Source organism: Ictidomys tridecemlineatus, chromosome 13 (genome assembly GCF_052094955.1).
Source record: "Ictidomys tridecemlineatus isolate mIctTri1 chromosome 13, mIctTri1.hap1, whole genome shotgun sequence".
NCBI classification, from domain to species: domain Eukaryota; kingdom Metazoa; phylum Chordata; class Mammalia; order Rodentia; family Sciuridae; genus Ictidomys; species Ictidomys tridecemlineatus.
Genome location: NC_135489.1, coordinates 17921258 through 17940469, shown reverse-complemented (window position 1 = coordinate 17940469; position 19212 = coordinate 17921258). Strand labels below are relative to the sequence as shown.

General features: G+C 34.0%; 1 protein-coding gene across 6 annotated transcripts in view; it reads left to right on the top strand.

The window, feature by feature from the left end:
- The window catches only part of Wdr7 (WD repeat domain 7), a 327637-nt gene that overhangs the window by 88634 nt on the left and 219791 nt on the right, over positions 1–19212 (top strand). For all 6 annotated transcript variants that reach the window (XM_040272677.2, XM_078029968.1, XM_005323039.3 and 3 more), the window contains 2 exons: positions 13117–13886; positions 15097–15185. In XM_040272677.2, coding sequence (XP_040128611.1) covers positions 13117–13886; positions 15097–15185 — 859 coding nt within the window. The remainder of the gene's footprint in view (positions 1–13116; positions 13887–15096; positions 15186–19212) is intronic.

The following is a 19212-nucleotide window of genomic DNA, read 5'->3' as shown; positions in this document are numbered from 1 at the left end:
GTTTGAAATCTCTGCCTCTCTGATTTTACTTCCACTTCTATGGTGTAGTCTTCCAGGACTTCTAACCGAGAGCCTAGAGTATTTTAACAAGGCTCTTTCTTGTCGAGTCTTGAATCTATTCCTTGTCTTCCTTTTTTTAAAAATATTTATTTTTTAGTTGTAGTTGGACTCAATGCCCCTATTTTAATTATCCATTTTTATGTGGTGCTGAGGATCAAACCCAGGGCCTTGCATGTGCTAGGCAAGTGCTCTACCGCTGAGTCACAACCCCAACCCTATTCCTTGTCTTCTTAATGTGACAACTTTACTAAAAACTTTTTAATTTTTTTTTTTTTTTTTAGAGGCTTTCTGTGGAGTCTCAGTCTCCTCACAAAGCTTCCATGTTTGGCACGTGGTAGGAGATGAATGACTCCTCCCGTTTTGCTGGGATCTTGGTCCCTTTAATATTCAGTTTTCTCTTTAGCCCTGCAAGACTTTTCAGAATTTTGCTGTTTTCTTTGTTCCTGGTATGGTCGTACTGCTTGCTTCATCTCCACTTTTTACAGTGACATTTGGTTTTTAGCAATTTAAATATGAAGTATCCAGGTAAGGTTTTTTTTTTGGTGTTGTCCTGCTTGAAGTTTTCAGAGCTTTTTCTGTCTGTTGGTTTTTCTCTTTCACTAGACTGAACTCATGAATTAACTAATTTTGTCACTGGAGGAGAGATGTCTCTGGAGAAGGATCCGAGGAGTTCCAAAGGAGAGGGGAACTCAATTCAGGACCAGCAGGGTTCTGAGCATATGTGACAGAAAGAGTTTTAGCGTGAGCCAGACAAACAAAGGCATAGACAGGTTTATTTAGGAAGGTAGAAACACATTCAGGGGAGAATGTGGGCTGTCGTGAGAGTGAGAAGGAGCCATGAATTGGCTGGGGGTCCAATATTTATAGAAGGGCTATATCAGGGCCTGGAATGGAGGTAGATTCAGGGTAGAGCTGCACAATTTTGTGCCGATTTTCCCTGTGCTTGCATATTTCCTTCATTTTACAAGAGCATGGGCCAAGGGTATGGGCCAATGGTGTGTTGCTTAAGATTTCCAACTGTGCTTTCTACATCTCAGTGGATAGTGGGTATTTCTTTTAAGATTTAGTATTTCTCTCTTTTTATCCTAAATTTCTACCTCAACTTCATTGGGATTGAATTCTTAATTTTTGGATCCTTTCATTCCACATTGTTCTGCAGTATCTAGAGTCTGCAAATAGTAGTTTACAAGTCAGTGGGGCCCTTGAACTTAGGATAGTGTTTACATTTTAAGTCAAAAAAACTGAGTATAGGGCTGGGGTTGTGGCTCAGCGGTAGAACACTCACCTAGCACGGGTAAGGCCCTGGGTTCGATCCTCAGCACCACATAAAAATAAATAAATTAATTAATGATATTGTATCCAACTACAACTAAAAAATAAATATCTAAAAAAACAAAACAGTTATGTGACAGAAACCTTGTATTACCCTCAATCTTTATTTGGCATGTGACTCTACAGAAAAAGTTTGCTGGCACTTTCTCTGTCCCAGTAAATGTCACCATTTGTTCCATTGTAGATGTTAATAATCACAGGTGTTATCTGACCCTTTTCCTTTGGAAATCAATTCAAAGTGAACTTTAATCATTTTTATCTGCTTCTGAAAGCAGTCTTCTCTTTGCCTTTACCATCCTAATTCATAATCTTTTCCTCAGATGATACCTTGTAACTGATCTTTCAGCATTCATTTGGCCCTCCCTCCACCCACCCAAGTCAGACACCTGCTCCAAATTCTCCATTAAAATACAAATTCAGTTTTATAGAACTCTCATACACATAGAAAAGTATGCTGCACACAGGCTGCTAGAGTGTATATGCTCATTTACATGTGTTTGTGCACCATCTGTGTATATTTCTTAGAATTAGGGATGAGTACTTTGAAAATTTCCAACTCAGGTTAACTGTCTACCAACTTTTTCTTTAGTTTGAAGGTAATGAGTTTAGGTTACTATGAATGTAAAACCAGTTATTCTACTAAGCAATAAAACTAAATTCTCAAAACTAACTAAATTTTTAATTTGTATTTACTTTTTTGGGGGGGCTAATTCCAGGGGTTTTAAAAGGATCCTTGAATTAGACATAACTGGATTTATTATGATTGAAAAAAACCCACCAAATATCCAAGATGACTATCTTTTCTGAAACTTAATATATTAACCCCATAATTGTAGTGCTATACTGGCCCATGACTTGGACATAAAAGTTGTTTGTAGTTCATATTAAGTATTATTTTCTGTGTTTTGAGCCAAGGAAAAGTTGTCTTCTGCGATGGTTTTAAATTCAGATCAGTTCTGTTCTTCCTTGGAAATTCATTATTAATAGAAACACACTATACTATGAAGAAATTTAGATGGTTGTAGAATGTATGTGAGGCACAGCACAGAAATTTCTCTCACCATCTCACCTTATAAATCAAATAGTAGATTGCTTTGAGAATGGGAATACTCCGTAGATTAAACCCTGTGACCTTACCTAAGCAGCCGGGTTTTTCTAGCCCTGATTATAACACTTTAACTCCTATTTAGGAATTTGAAGGTATTATTAACTAATCTGATTGAAATACAAAGATTTGTGACTAAATGTTAATGTTTTAGTACTTTGAGGAAAAAGCAATTTCTTCTCTTTTAATGTACTTAAAAATCTGCTCTGTATTAAACCATATAAAAGATTTTGAAACTTCTTGACTTTTATAGCCTCTGTTAGAAAATAATTGAATCAGTCTAGTTCAGTAAACATTCATTGACTCCTGGGTACTGTGTTAAGGCCTGGAGAGCCAATTTGGGTATGATATGACACTTACTCTCAGGAAGTATGAACAGGCCCACACAGTGCACTACAGGAAGTGGGGTGGCTGCAGGATGCAGAGAGTATTGCAGAAACCCATCTTGACAGGAGATGATCAGAACTGGCTTCTAGGAGGAGAGAACATTAAAGAATGAGTAGAATATAGACAGGTAAAAGCTGATGGAGATGGGTTGCATTGTGTTCTGGGAGGTATGGGTAGCATTAGCAGAGAGGGAAGTGGAAATGTGTAGCTAGTGTTGCTGGAGGGCTGGCTGGGAGGCAGGTGTGGGGAATGAGGCATGGTCCCTATACCATGGGAGGATACTGAAACTTGATCTTTCACCCCGTTGGCCTTCAAGCTATTTTAAAAATTAGCTTTAGAATTCTGCCCTCACAAGGAATTTTATATGAAAATCAGTATATAAAACTGATAAGAGGGAACATAGAAGAGAGATTAAATTTAAGAGTTATTTATGAGTTGCATTCCAAGGGACCTAATGATTGATTGGGACAGTGGATTCACAGGTTTTGAGTGATTTTGAATACCAGAGGCTTCTGTGCGGGATAGTGATAGGTGTGTTAGAATATGATGAATATGAGGTTCCTCTGTACTATCTGTCTCAAGATGTCTGTAAGGCAGTTTAAAAGTGAAACTTGAATAGAGGGTTATGATAGGACATATGGATGTCCTTACCAACATACAGATGGTACTTAAAACTGTAGAGGTGGACAAGATCATTCAGAGATGAACTCTCAGGAACACAAGTTTAAAGGGAAACAGTAGGAGTCAAATCTGCCAACAAGGAATCAAAAAGTTGTAGAAAAGGTTGAGAATCACTGTGTCAAATGTAGTAGATGTTGATTGAGTCTTCCAAGGGTCGAAATGTGGTTTTCAATGAGGTCATTAGTGTTCCCTTTTGGAACTGTCTTCCCAGGACATTGGTAGCAGAAGCTTAATTGTAAAGGGCTAAAGAGTGAATAGGAACCTGGTATTTCCAGTGCTCAGCACAAGGTGTGCGTTGACTTTCCATAAATAACCCAGTATTTGAGGGCTGACTAATGCATTCGCCCTTTCTCTTTCCACCTCCTGTTTCACACATCTCTGTAGAACTTAGACTGAGAACCTCTTGATATTAAAAACGTGGGAAATATGAGGCAGACATAGGGGGAACCTGATTTCTCCCATATTTTCACCATTGACTTGCTGTGTTACCCTGAGTGACTGACTTGCCTTTTAGTTTCAATTTGATTTTAGCTTTAAAATTGGAATAATTGTGTTGTAATGAAATAAAATAGGATGTTTAAAAACATTTATTACCACAATTGGTGTTCAACACGTACTAGTTTAATACTCTTGTTGGTTGATTGATTGATTCATGCATTTGTTCCACACAGATTGAGTGCATACCATAAGCTAGGCCCCAAGCTAGAACCAGTTGTAGAATGCACTAATCACATCCACACCCAGCAGGCCCTGGCACTTAGGAATTCTGCTCTGTGTGGGACACAGGTGTGCAATTCATCCTGATGAACCTTAGACTACTTAAGGTATGAACCACATGGGACACAACTATGAAGAAATGAACTAACCTCAGGGGTTGTTGGGAAGGCCTTTCTGAAGAAACAAGGCTTGACAGCAGGAGGAAAAGTGTGGACGGGTATCTTAGGCAAAGGTGGCACCATGCGCAGATGTGAGTGGGCATGGTGAACTGGCATACTGAGAAGAGTGAGATGTGGGCCAATGGGACAGGGAGGAGAAAAATTTTTTTTTTCCTAGGAATATATTTATTTATTTTAAAGAGAGAGAGAGAGAGAATTTTTTAATATTTATTTTTCAGTTTTCGGTGGACACAACATCTTTATTTTGTTTTTATGTGGTGCTGAGAACTGAACCCAGTGCCTCGCTCATGCCAGGCGAGCGCATTACTGCTTGAGCTACATCCCCAGCCCCTATTTATTTATTTATTTATTTATTTATTTATTTATTTATTTATTCATTCATTCATTCATTCATTCATTCATTCATTTATTTATTTATTTATTTATTTTTATTGATTGTTCCAAACATTACAGAGCTCTTGATAAATCATCTTTCATACACTTGACTCCATTGGGTTTTGAACTCCCATTTCTACCCCAAATACAGATAGCAGAATCACATCTGTTACATACTCACATTTTTACCTAATGGCATATTAGTGACTGTTGTAATCTGCTACCTTTCCTATCCCCTACTATCCCCCCTCCCCACCCCTCCCACCTTCCCTATCTGCCTCCTCTGCTGTTGTTCAATTCTCACCCTTTTATTCCCCCTCCCCCTTGACCATCATAACCTCTTATACTTTTGTGTATCATTGAAGGTCTTCTACCATTTCCATATCCTTTCCCTTCTCTCTCCCTTTCTCTCCCCCCATTCATCTTTGTTTACTGTTAGTCTTTTCCTCATGCTCTTCCTTCCTGTTCTGTTCTTAGTTGCTCTCTTTATATCAAAGAAGACATTTGGCATTTGTTTTTTAGGGCTTGGCAAGAAGGAGAAAATTAAAAGTGATTTAAATCCATGGAGTGTCAATATTTCTGAAGTTAGGGGTTGTTCAACAGTGACTAGGGTAGATTAGAGCTGTATTATTATTATTTTCATTTCAGTCTTATACTTTTCCTTACCAAGTGAGCTTCCCAGAATCTCACCTTGTTACCATTTACAGATTCCTTTACAGATGCATGCAGGGATTTGGCATACTCAGGAAGGTATTTTATAATAGACCTTTGGGATTTTACAATTTCTTTTTTTTTTTTCAGTTGGTTTAACACTATTTTCATGTGTACTTTTAACACATTCAAGATAAAATGAGCCAGGTTTTATTATCTCCCTCCAACCAGTGAAAAGAATACTGCTTGCATTATCTATTAGCTATTTGTAAAACCTCTCTGAGGTAGGTAGCTTTTTTTATTGGAAGATAGTGGAATTGATGCTAGGGAACATTTTTTTCCGATTCATATGAAAGTCCATGGACTAGAGAAGGGCTCCTAGCCTCGTTGCTTTGGTAACTTGGCTCTTTGGGAAGAATTGAAAATCAGGCTGGGCACTGTGGCGCATGCCTGTAATCCCAGTGACTTGGGAGGCTGAAACAGAATTGCCTCAGCAGTTGTGAGGTGCTAAGCAACTCAGTGAGACCTTGTCTCTAAATAAAATACAAAATAGGGCTGGGGATGTGGTTCAGTGGTCAAGTACCCCTGAGTTCAATACCCAGTACCAAAAAAAAAAAAAAAAAGAAAGAAAAAAAATCAATCTCTTTTATGCTACTGTTTTACAATTTATATTGTAAATGAGTATATAATAAGAAGACTATTAATATATCTATACAATCTGGATGTTATTCATGCATTATTATGCAGTAAGATATGCTAGTAGAAATAGCTTTGGAAGATATTTTCTTTGTAAAAGGCATGATATAAATTTTTATATTTAATACTTATAATTTACTTTTATGGAATGATTTATAAATAAATTTTAACATTAAAATCCTTTAATATGTTAAATATATTTTTTTAGTTTATTTGTTTTTGATATTAATGAAGAAACATGAAAGGAAGTGAACTAACATGAACTATATGACTACATTGTCATTTATACCCAATTGTGGAATCGTATCTTATTCAAAAGCAAATAATCAAGATAAGTGAATAGTATATGATCTGATTTCAGGGTGAATGGATTCTCTGAAAAGAACTCCCTTCATTTACCCTCACAACTGGTGTTAACTAACAGTAGTACAACAGCAGAGGGCACCAAATATCCACTTCAATCTTACACATTTTCTTGATAATTCCTAGTTTTTAATGTTTCCGTCTCCAGTCTCTCCTCTCTTTCTCTTCCTTCCTCCCTATCTTTCTTCCATTTTTACCAAAATTAAAACAGTCATTATTGAAATCATATTGTAAATACTTTTTAGGAGATGGGGAGGTTTTTCCCCATGTAATTTTTAGAATATTTTATTTTTTTTATTGGTTGTAGAATATTTTAAAAGCACTTTAAGACATCAGTTTGTTTTTATTCAGTGTACCTTTTATATTTATCAGTGTGCATCAGAATTTCAGAGATTCTTCTAAAGGATTTTCTTCAAGAAAATATCATATACAAAATCCAAGGGGAAAGTTATTATTTTTTAAATTATTGTTCTTTTATTTTTCCTAACAAAAGATCATTGAGTAATAAACAAATTTTTCTTACAATATGTAGGAAATAAAAATTTTTAGAGTATGCATCATAAGTGGATATATATATATATATAATGATTCATTTTGCAAAATAGAAAATTTATGATTTGCCAAGTACAAATTTTCTTTTGTTCTATTTTAGGACTCAAGATTGACAATTATAGAGGGGTGTGTGTGTGTGTGTGTTGGGACATTTTTTTGCCAGTTCTTTGTATCTTTAATCTCTAGTTTCAAAGCAGATTCTGATTTAAAAAAAAAAAAAAATATATATATATAAAGCCTTCTGGTATAAATCAACTCTATTTTTATATGGAAATATGAACCATATATATCATTCATTATATGTTGAACTCAGTACTTGTTCATGAAAACAGTAAATTATTGTACAAGATTACTTAAAAGGATAGTCTTGAAAATTATGATATTAAGTAAGCTTTGAAATCACGACCATTGAATTGAATGGTGAATGAGTAAAATTATTGCCAGTGTTTTAAATTTCTTTTAGTCATTGGATACATGAAGTGCACTTAAAATATTAATCCTTGTTAAGACTTTTACAACATTATGATATTGGTTTTAGGGGAGAAAGCTGTCAGGTGTTTCAGCAGACATGATTTAACCTGAATGTATTCAAACTTATTATGGTGATAAATGTTATAACAATGAAACATCAACATTTTTTCCTCAGCAGATTCAAAATTATTGCCTTTTGTTCCTGGGGTATATTGCATCTAGTGTATGTTTGTTTTGTATGTGTACTAAAAAATATCCATGCTTGAATAAAGATTACTCCTATCATCATGGTGCTGTTATTTTCCTGGGGTTTTTCACTTGAGAAACAATTTTACCTTGTATTCTTTGCATGATTGCCTGCCACAGGTTTGATTTTCAGTGGTGAGGAAGCAACACAATACTGTTTTCCAACATTGCATTTCTGTTGTATTTTAAGTCAGAGTTCTTATTTAAGATCTGAAGTGACAGATCTATATTTTCCTCATACAGAAAATATAAAGTTATAACAGACTTGATATTTATAATAAAGATGTCAAATATATCTTTTTTATGAGCTTTTTAAGTAGGTGTTAACATATGTGTGTATTTTGCATTTATCATTGAGTTTTATTAGTAATTTGAGAGCATTTCATTTGTGTGAACCTTATACCTTATGATTCCTTGTTGGCTCTTTTTAAGTAAATTTTGAAACTATTTCATTAATGTAAGAGGCTTTATTTTTTCCCAAGCATCTGGGAGATAATAGGCACTCCACAAATATTTGTAGAATTGAATTTAATCTTCTATAATAAATTAAAGATGAATTTGAGAGCACACACTTCAGAGGTTCTTAATAAAGGTGACAGAGCAAACATTCCTGTTAAATATTTCCTGGATCGGATAGCCTATATTTGAAATTATTAAGAATATACAGTGATTTGAAGGAATTTATCTTAGTGCTCTATCTATAATTAAGGTGAGACCCTTGGCATTTGATAGATACTTTTTTCATTTACCTGTAACTAAACTTTACATTGCTAGTTAGAAAATAAGATGGGTCAGTGGTTAACTTTGCTGGGCATGTGTATTTTGTTGTAATAAGATTTTTACATTAGAGAAGCCACTTGTCAGGTAACATAGGCTCTGCAGGCCTGTCAGAGATTACAGCTCATGTACTTTTTTCTCCTGTTTTACTTTCAGCTGTTTCATTTTGGTGGTGTTTTCTTTTCCTTACTCTTTCTGTGAGTTACTGGTAAGTTCAGGGTTTGCACAATGACACAATCAGTAGCTCTGAGAATGATGAGAGGACTCTCACACAATCACATGCAGATGTCATGGTACCAGATGTTAGATAACCTTCTAGTAGTCCAAGCACATGACTACTCTTCTAGTAGTCCAAGCACCTGACTATCTGCTGGAGTACCTCCAGAAAGACAGAAATTGGAAAATCTGGGGGTGCCGAAAGGGGCACATGTGTGGCTGACATCTCATGAGAGAGTTTGAGGTCCACTTTGTGTCCTCACTCTTGCCTTCTTTTTACTTTAAGCTGCTCTTGCTGCTTCACTAATTTCTTTACCAAACATGTTTGCTCTTGCATTCTTTGTGCCACATCATCCCTATCTCTTTGCTAAAAGAATTTTGCAGATCTTTACTGGGAAAACAGTATCTGTTAAAGCACTGTGGAGTTCTCCTTATTTCATCTAGTTGTTCCTACCTCATGTTAGGTCTGTCTCCTTAGCAGTGTTATAAGGTGGTATTTTACCTTTTGCAGTGACATAAGCTACCATAATATCTAGCTTGGTGCTTGGGCTGTAGCAATGGTTTAGTATGTAGTAGCTATCATTATTAACCATTTTTCATATCACTGATGTTATATTAGATACGATACACTTATTATACATAATTTTATGTGTTATTCACTGACATTAGTGTTGGAAGGTACAAAGCATTAAGAGTAGCTTACAGGTCCAATGTTTGAAAAGCCAGTATAAAGCACAGTGCTGTGAGAAAAGGTCAGCATCTCCTTCCATCCCACAGTTTACATTCTCATCTCTACTGCACACTTTCACCTGGATGGCTTCTGTTGCCTCCATTTCATATTCCTGTCGCTGCTGTAGCTCCTTTTTGGTAATCATTGCTGGTGGAAGACTTTATATGATTGAATTTGATCATATTACTCCATTAAAGGGTTTGGATAGTAGTTTTCAGACTTCCTTGCATCAGATCATCTGGAGTACTCATTATACAGATTCTGGCACATTCTTAGACATATAGATTCAGGTCTGATATCAGGCCCAGGAATCTGTATTTCCCAAACACCCCTGATGATTCTGAGAAAAGTTCTTTAGTGGCTCCCGGGCCTGCAAGATCAAGTTCAAAAGCCTTAATGTGACCCCGATACTCCAGGGAAGCATTCCTTGCATTCTTTATATTGATCACCTGTGGGTTTTATCAGTGTCTATCCTGTGATGTTTCTGATCCTTGTTCTTTTTCATATCCTGCTACCTTTCTGCCAGGAGTGCTCTTTCATACCGCTTTTATGGTCACTCCAGGTGGAGTTGGTACTTTTTCCATTGTGTCCCTTTCTTGTGCCTTGCAACTCGCCTCTTTTTATAGTACCATTCATACTACCCTGTTATTACATGTCATTCTCTGTTATTCGATTCAATCTGTTACTTAGGTTCCATGACTAGAAAAGCCATTTCTTACTCTTCTTTTTGTCCTCAGTGCCTTGCACAAATATAGAACATAATAGGCACTGAGGTGAGTGTAGAATGAGTGAATTAAATACAGAGTAAGACTCAGAAAGCCTTGATTTTTTTTTTTTACTTCCTATATGTAACTTCATATTTACTAATATGCAGTATAAATTCATCACATTACTTAGGTTGTTTAAGTGTTTTATGGAAATATTTAAGCCAGACATAGTGGGTATACCTGTAATCCCAGGAGCTTGGGAGGCAGAAGCAGGAGGATTGCAAGTTCAAAGCCAGCCTCAGCAACTTAATGAGATTCTAAGCGACTTAGTGAGACTCTGTCTCAAAATAAAAAATAAAAAGCACTTGCAGATATGGCTCAGTGTTAAGCACCCTTGGGTTCAATCCTTCGATTAAAAAAAAATTATATGCCATCCTCCTTTAAACATCAGTTCAGAAAAGTTTATACAAAGGGGTAGTGATAAGATCTACTTGAAGAATTCTTTATGGTGTAGGAGCCCGTTGATTAAAGCTGGAAAAGTAGTTTATCAAGTCAATGGGTCTTGAACTTTATGCATTTTATTTCAGAGCATTATTTTTCTAGTTATGAAAATAATATGCATTATTTATAATGTAAGAATTAGAAATACAAACAGAATGTTCTATAATTCCACTACAAGATAATACAATTAACATTTTGTGTGCTGTTTTTTTCTAGTCTCTCTTGCTATACTCATATATATTTAAGTGTTAAATAAGTGAAATTGGGACTATACTCTGAACATGCAAGTGACTATGTAGTTTTATTTCACTTAAAAGTGGAACATTGGCATTTTGCCATGTGGTTAACTATACCTAGAAAGCATGATTTGTAATGATTGCAACATTCATTCTATCATATGGCTATACTCAAATTATTTACCTATTTCCTTATTATATATTTAGGTTGTTTCCAATTTTTAAAAAACAGATGCCAAAATTAGGATGCTGCTTCACTGAACATCCTTGTATATAAGTCCTTGTCTGTATTTCTGACTTAATATTTAGGTTAGGATCCTGGAAATAAACATATTGTATCAAACAATGTTAATCTTAAGGGTTCACAAAGTATTTTGTCAAATTACTGTTCCAAAAGCTTGCACATCTGCTGTGTGTTAATTTGATTTTCACCATACAGGTTTTAGTGTTTCTTGTTAACAAATTTTATAAGTGATGTGGTTATTTTAACTGAAATTTTCTTGATAACTAGTTTGAGCAGGTTTTCCGTGTTTTTATTGACTATGTTTCTTTTACTGTGAATTGTCTTTGACCTTTATGTTTTTTCCCTTTTTCCTTTTATTTGGGCATTAATATTCTTATTTACTTAAAAAAATGTGTCTAGATTATAACTTCATTAGTATTATTTCTGGCATATTTTATTTCTATTTCTTACTTGCCTTTTAACAATTGTTTTTACAGTAGAGAATTTTAAGCATGCTTATCATTTCTCATCTCAAGATCAGACATTCATCTATATTTTGATTTAGTTTTCAGAATTTGTTATTATCTATTTCTCTTAATAATATATGATAATGGAATGTTTTTTGGCAGAAGAGTGACATGATTAGATTTGTGCCTCAGAAGGAAGTCTGTGGCTCTGTGGGGGTGGCCTTGGGGTAAGGCAAGATGAATGCCTGTACAGCCTGACTTGAGCGGCAGACCCAGGGTCTGAATTTCTGTGAAGGTGCAGTAAGAAGGAGTAGTGGTTCTTGAGGACTAAGAAGACACTGTAGGCTTAGTGGGAGGGTATAGGTGACACGTGTTAAATAGGAGGCTGGCTCCATGGGCCATCCAACTACTAGCATGTGGAAATACAGGACTGGAATTACTTTCAGAGGCCGGTATTGCTGGAATTTGGGAGCAGCTACTTACAGGTGATATAGTTCTAGTGCCAAAGGAATAATGAGCCAGCAGGTGGCTTCCGAGGAGGAGGAAGGGTCAGAATTAGATAGCTCGGCTTTCTGGGGGCAGTAGGTGGGGATTCAGGGATGCTGTAAGGTGGTTTTTTATTCTTCCTCTTTATTTATATTCTCAGTCTCTCAGGAAGAACAACAATAGCAATAACTGCAAAGATTAGGAAGGACAAAGACTGAAGAGTTCCCACTGGATTTACTGTACTACTTTCACTAAATTTGACTAAAAGGGACAGTAGAAGGGGAGGGGAATGGAAGGGGAATGGTCAGACTAAAATTTCAGGATCTGGAACAACAACAAAAAAGACTTGAATATGTTCTCTATACTGAGGGAAGGGAATCTGTGAACAGGGAGGGTCTGTAGGCAAATTAGCAGAAGAAAGGATTTGGAAGTCAGAATAAGGATTGGAAGTCAGAATAAGTAAACTCTTTCAGGTAGAACAGTAGTTCATTCATAGAGACAGAATTGAAAGTTATTGAAACAAATTTTAATCTCTTCTATGAGCAAAGAGACTCCTTGCTTCAATAAGACACTTTTTCTTTGTTTTTTAAAAATCTTTTTTTTTTAATTTTTTTTATTTAGTTGTTGATGGACCTGTGTTTTATTCATATGTGGTGCTGAGAATTGAACCCAGTGCCTCATACATGCTAGGCAAGCACTCTACCACTGAGCTACAACCCCAGCCCCTGATTTTTAATTAATGACAATTTTATGATTGTTTCAGCATACAGATCTAATTGTATAAAATGGTTCTTTAACATGCTGCTGCTGATTTGCAAAGTTAGTGTTATTTTTAATGAGTTAAACCTCTGAAAAGACAGCTTAAAAAGCATTTTAATTCTGCTGTTTATTGTTCATTAATGAATAGTAAAATTAAACACTTTTAATTATAACCATTTTTTAAAAATATCTGTTGCAGGGGAATTTACCTAAATATTCTCATAACTCCCTGATGGTTCAAGCAATAAAGACAAACCTCACAGACCCGGACATACACGTGCTTTTCTTTGATGTGGAAGCGTTGATTATTCAACTCCTGACTGAAGAAGCCTCTAGGCCGAATACTGCGCTTATTTCCCCAGAGAATTTGCAAAAAGCATCTGGCAGTTCAGACAAAGGGGGCTCTTTTCTAACTGGAAAACGAGCAGCAGTTCTCTTCCAACAAGTGAAAGAAACTATCAAAGAGAACATAAAGGAACATCTCCTTGATGATGAAGAGGATGATGAAGAGATAATGAGGCAGAGAAGGGAAGAAAGTGATCCTGAGTATCGGGCCAGCAAATCTAAGCCCTTGACCCTATTAGAATATAACTTAACTATGGACACTGCAAAATTGTTCATGTCCTGCCTTCATGCCTGGGGTTTGAATGAAGTTCTGGATGAAGTTTGTCTTGATCGCCTTGGAATGCTGAAGCCACACTGTACAGTATCGTTTGGCCTTTTATCAAGAGGAGGTCATATGTCACTGATGCTGCCTGGATATAATCAAGCTGCTTGTAAACTACCACATGGGAAAGCAGAAGCAGGAAGGAAGTTGCCAGCAATGGAGGGAGTAGGAAAGGGGACTTACGGAGTATCCCGAGCAGTCACCACCCAACATCTCCTGTCTATCATATCTTTGGCAAATACTTTAATGAGTATGACCAATGCAACTTTTATTGGTGACCATATGAAGAAAGGTCCTACCAGGTGTGACCATGATAGTTTGATTTTATTTTTAAGTTTTTAAAAAAGAAACCTATTTTTGTTACTGTTACTTTTTTTTTTGTTTCTAAATACTTAGATCATTTCAGTGTTTCCCCTTTAAATTTTAAAACACAAATCTCTAAAATACTTAGTTTAAGGCATATATATAAAATATATGTAATTTTATATATACATAAAAAACTTACTGGCTATTAAAAGGGGGTTTAGAATATGGGAATTGATCATATAGACTAGCTCTTGAATAAATATGATTAAAAAATTTTGTACTAGTTTAAAATGCTTCTCAAACACAGATGCAATGAATGATATGTTTTCAGTGACTGGCTTCAGAATTTTGTAAGTATAATCTGAGTTTTTCAGCAGGGAAAGAGAAAACAATTTTTGAAAACCAGAGTACTGTATTAATGTTTTTAGAACATCTAGCTTGCATGCTGGTTTCTATTTTCCCCAGGTTATGAAGACAACTTTTTATTATATTTTATTGAGAGTTCACCACCATATCAAGAATTTTTTTAAACAAATAATTATATAGCACTTACTCTATGTTAGATTTTGTTGTAAGTATTTTACAAAAACTAACTCATTGGTGCTCTTAACTCTATAAGGTAAATGGTTTTATCATCCTTTCATTATAGTTAAGAAAATTCAGATAAGTGAAGTGACTTGTACAAGGTCACATCTGCAATCAGTGGTAGAGCCAGAATCCAAACTAAGGTCTTCTGCTTCTGGGCCCAAGATTTTGTAATGCCGTAATGCCTTTTTTTATATGTTAGGACTGAGTACTTTTAAAATCCAGTATATTGTTCCATGAATTCATTTGCACCAGTGATAATGGGTTGGCTGAAATCTTAGCATGCTAATATTGAAGAATGGAGAATTAAGAATATTTACCGTCAGTGGTAAATATTGGAATGTTCCTAAATATTTCTTGAACTAATAGTATAAATTGTAGGTCTAAAATTTTTACTTGCTACTTGCTTAATCATGTAATTGTTTTATCATATTAAAATTTGAAATGGAAAATATTAGTGCATATAAAATTCTTAAAGAGCCATCTTTTTGGAACAGTAAATTGAAATTTTTTTATGTTTCTTTGCAATTAATTTGAATCTAGAAAACAATATTTTAAATAGTTCTAGAAATATGAAAATGTGAAAGAATATATACATGTATTTTTTTCTTCTATTTAAAGGCCACCTAGACCAAGCACCCCAGACCTTTCTAAGGCAAGGGATTCTCCTCCAACTTCCAGTAATATTGTGCAAGGACAGATTAAACAAGGTAAAATTAAATCTTATTAAGTAATTGACATGACATTTCAGCTGTAGAAACTGAGGAGACATAGCTAATGTATAATCATAACATTTTGTTTGTCTCAGGTTGTTAAAAGAGAGAAAAGTTGTTATATTCCAGATGTAAATATGGATAATTAAGATGTCAGTTAAAAATAAATCAAATTTATTTGGAAATTGATAAATGAGCATATTTCACATAATTTTATTATACTGTCTTTGCCCTAATTTTTATGCATTAGGGGCACCTTAACTTGACAACACTAGTGTTTAATTGTGTGTATCTTGATTTTAAAAGCTATACCTATTTTTAAACTACATTTAAGAATATTTAAATTCATGGTTCAATACTATGACTAATTTGCCACTTGCCAGTAGTTTATACATTGTGATTCACAAGTGGATATCCTTGCTAAACTATTCTTTTTATCTCTTTATTTAAATCACTATATGGCATCATTTTCATTTTAACTTTGTCTTTCATTAGTATACATACAAAAAAGTGCACAAAACAGAAATATACAGCTCAGTGATTTTTACCAGCTGAGCACTCTTGTAACTACCTCCTTGGACAAGGAATACAACATACCAAGAGTTCACAAGCATCTTATACCCTCCCACCCCGTTATCATACCTTCCCTTCCTAAGGACACCTTATAGGTCGATCATCCCTAATCAAAGTCTGAAATCTGATATCCTCCAAAAATCTGAAAAATTTTTAGTTCTTTTTGTTCAGCTACTTCTTTGCTTTCTTTTATAGTTAACATCACCTAAGTTTAAATTCTTAAACTTTATAATTCAGTTTTGCCTGACTTTTGAGCTTTACGTTAATTCAGACATAGAGTATATATTCTTTTGTGCCCAGCGTTTTTTATGAGATTTGTCAGTGTTGGTTCATTTTCATTACTGAGATTATCCTGAAGAATGAATAGATCACAATTTACTCATTTTGTTTCTATTAAGACTGGTGTTAGCTTTAGGATTTTCTAAGATGCCCTTTATCAGGTTTAGGAAGTTCCTATATGTGCCTGGTTCATTGAGATATTTTTACTATTATTATGAATGGACATTAGATCTAGTCAGATGCTTTTTCTGCATCTGTTGAAACGATTATATGATTTTTCTCCTTTATTTTCTTTATAAGACAAAACATATTGACTTTTTTGTACTTTCTTGTTTTAAAACAACTTTGTAATATAGACCACAGTTCATCATGATGAATTATTTATTTTGTAGGTCATTAAATACAATTTGCTAAGATTTTGTTGAGTTTTTTTTTTTTTCTGTGTGTGTGTGTATGTATGTATGTGTTTGTGTGAAGGATTTTGATGTGTGATTTTCATTTCTGATAATGGCTGTGTAATTTTGATAACAGGTAATGCTGGCCTACAAATGAGTTGGGGGGGGATTCCTTTTCTTGTATTTTCTGGAAGGATTAGTGAAAGCTTACAGGCCTGGAGTTTGCTTTATGGGAAAGTTTTTTTTAACTACAGATTAAAAATATTTAAATTTAAAATAGAAATAGATGTAAAATATAAATATATACTTTATGTTTTTCAAAATTCCCCTTGAACGAACTATAATAGATTGTGTCAAATGTATCAATAAAAATTGTAGGACTTGAGAAATTTTCTTTACTTTTTCATTTTTAATTTTCATAATTTTTTTTTTCTGTTTTCCAAATCAGTCTGTCTAGTAGATTAATAATTTTATGGTTCTTCTCAAAGAAATAATTCTGGTTTCATTGATTTGTATCTGTTAATTTTATTTTCTACTTCATTGATTTTTTGCTTTGATATATGTTAATTCATTATTTTCTGTTTTTAATTTGCTTATCTTTTTTAGTTTCTTAAAGTAGTAGCTCAGGTGGTCATTTAATGCTATAATTTTCTCCCCAAGAATTCATTGCTTTAGTGGTATCCCACACATTTTTATATGTTGTGCTTTTTCTTTTTGTGTGTTTCATTTAACAATAAGTATTTGAGTAATGAGTTTTTAAAATTTTTAAACATTTGGGGACTTTGTAATGATCTGTCTGGTTTCTAATTTATAATAGTCAAATTATATTTTGCATTGTTTTAATCCTTTTTGTAGGTCATTAAATACAATTTTTTATTTTTGCTATTTTTTCAGTTTATTTAAAAAATAAAAAGTATATTTCAAGTATGTAATATGATGTTTTGAAACAAATGTACATTTTGGAATTGCTAAGCTCATTAACATGTCCAGTTCCTCTTACGTGTATATTTTTTTTCCTAGTGAAAACACTTCATCTTTACTCTCTCAGCAGTTTTCAAGTATGAATATGATTGTTATTAACTCAGATCACCATATTTTGCAGTTGGAATCCTTTTGAATTTGTTGATACTTGTTTTATGTCCCATAATATGTTCTATATTGGTAAATATATTGCATGCACTTTAGGAGAAGCGTGTATTCTACTGTCATTGAATGGAGTATTGCAAAAAGTCAATCTGGCCAAATTGCTTGACAGTGTTTAAGCTTAGTGAGTGTGTGTATTTGCTGGCTTTTCTGCCTAAATGTTTTTTATCAGTAGATAAGGACACTGACATCTGCATCTATGAATTTGTTTATCCCTCCTTGCATTTCCATCAGTTTTTTTTTTTTTTTTTTGAAACTTCCTTATTAGGTGCATAAACCTCTGGGGCTGTTATTTCTAGTTTTTGACTCTTTTGTCATTTAAAGTGACCTTTCTGTTTGCTCTTATTCTTTGCTCTGAAATCTGCTTTGTCGATAATATTGTAGCCATTTTAGCATTTTTGGCTTCTATTATTCTGGCTCATTCTCTCCCATCCTTTTACTTTTTACCTACTGGGTCTTTTTATTTAAAGTATGTTTCCTGGAAGCAGTGTGTAGTTTAGTTTTGCTTTCTTTTTTTTTTAATCCTATCTGACCTGCTTTCTAAATGTTTAAACATTTGCATTTAATATAATCATTGATATGGTTAGATTTGGATATCATTCTGCTATTTATTTTTATCTTTGTCCCATTTATTCTTTGTTCTTTCTTTTCCTTCTGCTGTCTTTTGGATGGATAAAATGCATTTTATGATTTCATTTAATCTTCTTTGTTAGTTTATAAGCTAATTATTTTATAATATTACTGGTTATTTTAGAATCCATAGTCTACATCTTTAACTTACCACAACATACCTTTCTGTGATATTATACTACTTGACACTTTTAATATTGTATTTGCATTTCTTAACTCTTTGTCTTTATGATATTATTAACCTGTGTTTTACTTTTACATATGTTATAAATCTCACAAATCATTGTTAAGAATTGTGTGTAATAGTCAATTAAAGTTCAAAAAAAAGAAGAAGAAAAAGAAATGCATATATGTATATTTACACATTTGGTTACTGTCTTGATGTTATTTATTCTTTTGTGTAATTCCACATTTCTGTCTGCTGTAATCTTCCTTTTGCCTAAATGACTTGCTTTTCTTGTAGAAGACCTTCTCTTTTTTAGCTTTGTGTGTTTGAGAATATTTTTATTTGCTTTTTTTTTTCAAGATTTTTTTTTTCTTGTACCATGATCTGGGTTGACTGTTTTTGTTGGTCAGTACTTCATGGCTTGCATTATTTCTAACAAGAAATATGACTTTTTCTTATGTTTGTTCCTCTGAATGTAACATTACTTTATTATTCTTGCTGCTTTTAAAATTTTCTCTTTATATCTGGTTTCTAGAAAGTTGATTATGTGGTATCATAGTATTTCTCATATTATTTCTCATAGTATTTCTTGTGGCTGGAACTTATTGAATTTCTTAATTTTATAGTTTTCATTAATTTTGAAAAAATTTTAACCAATTGTTTTTCAAATGTTCTTTCATCTCTCTCTCTCTTTTTAATATCTTTATTTTTATTTATTTATTTTTATGTGGTGCTGAGGATCAAACCCAGGACCTCACAAGTGCAAGGCAAGCGCTCTACTGCTGAGCCACAACCCCAGCCCATCTCCCTTTTTTCTAGTGGACTCAAGTAACATTAG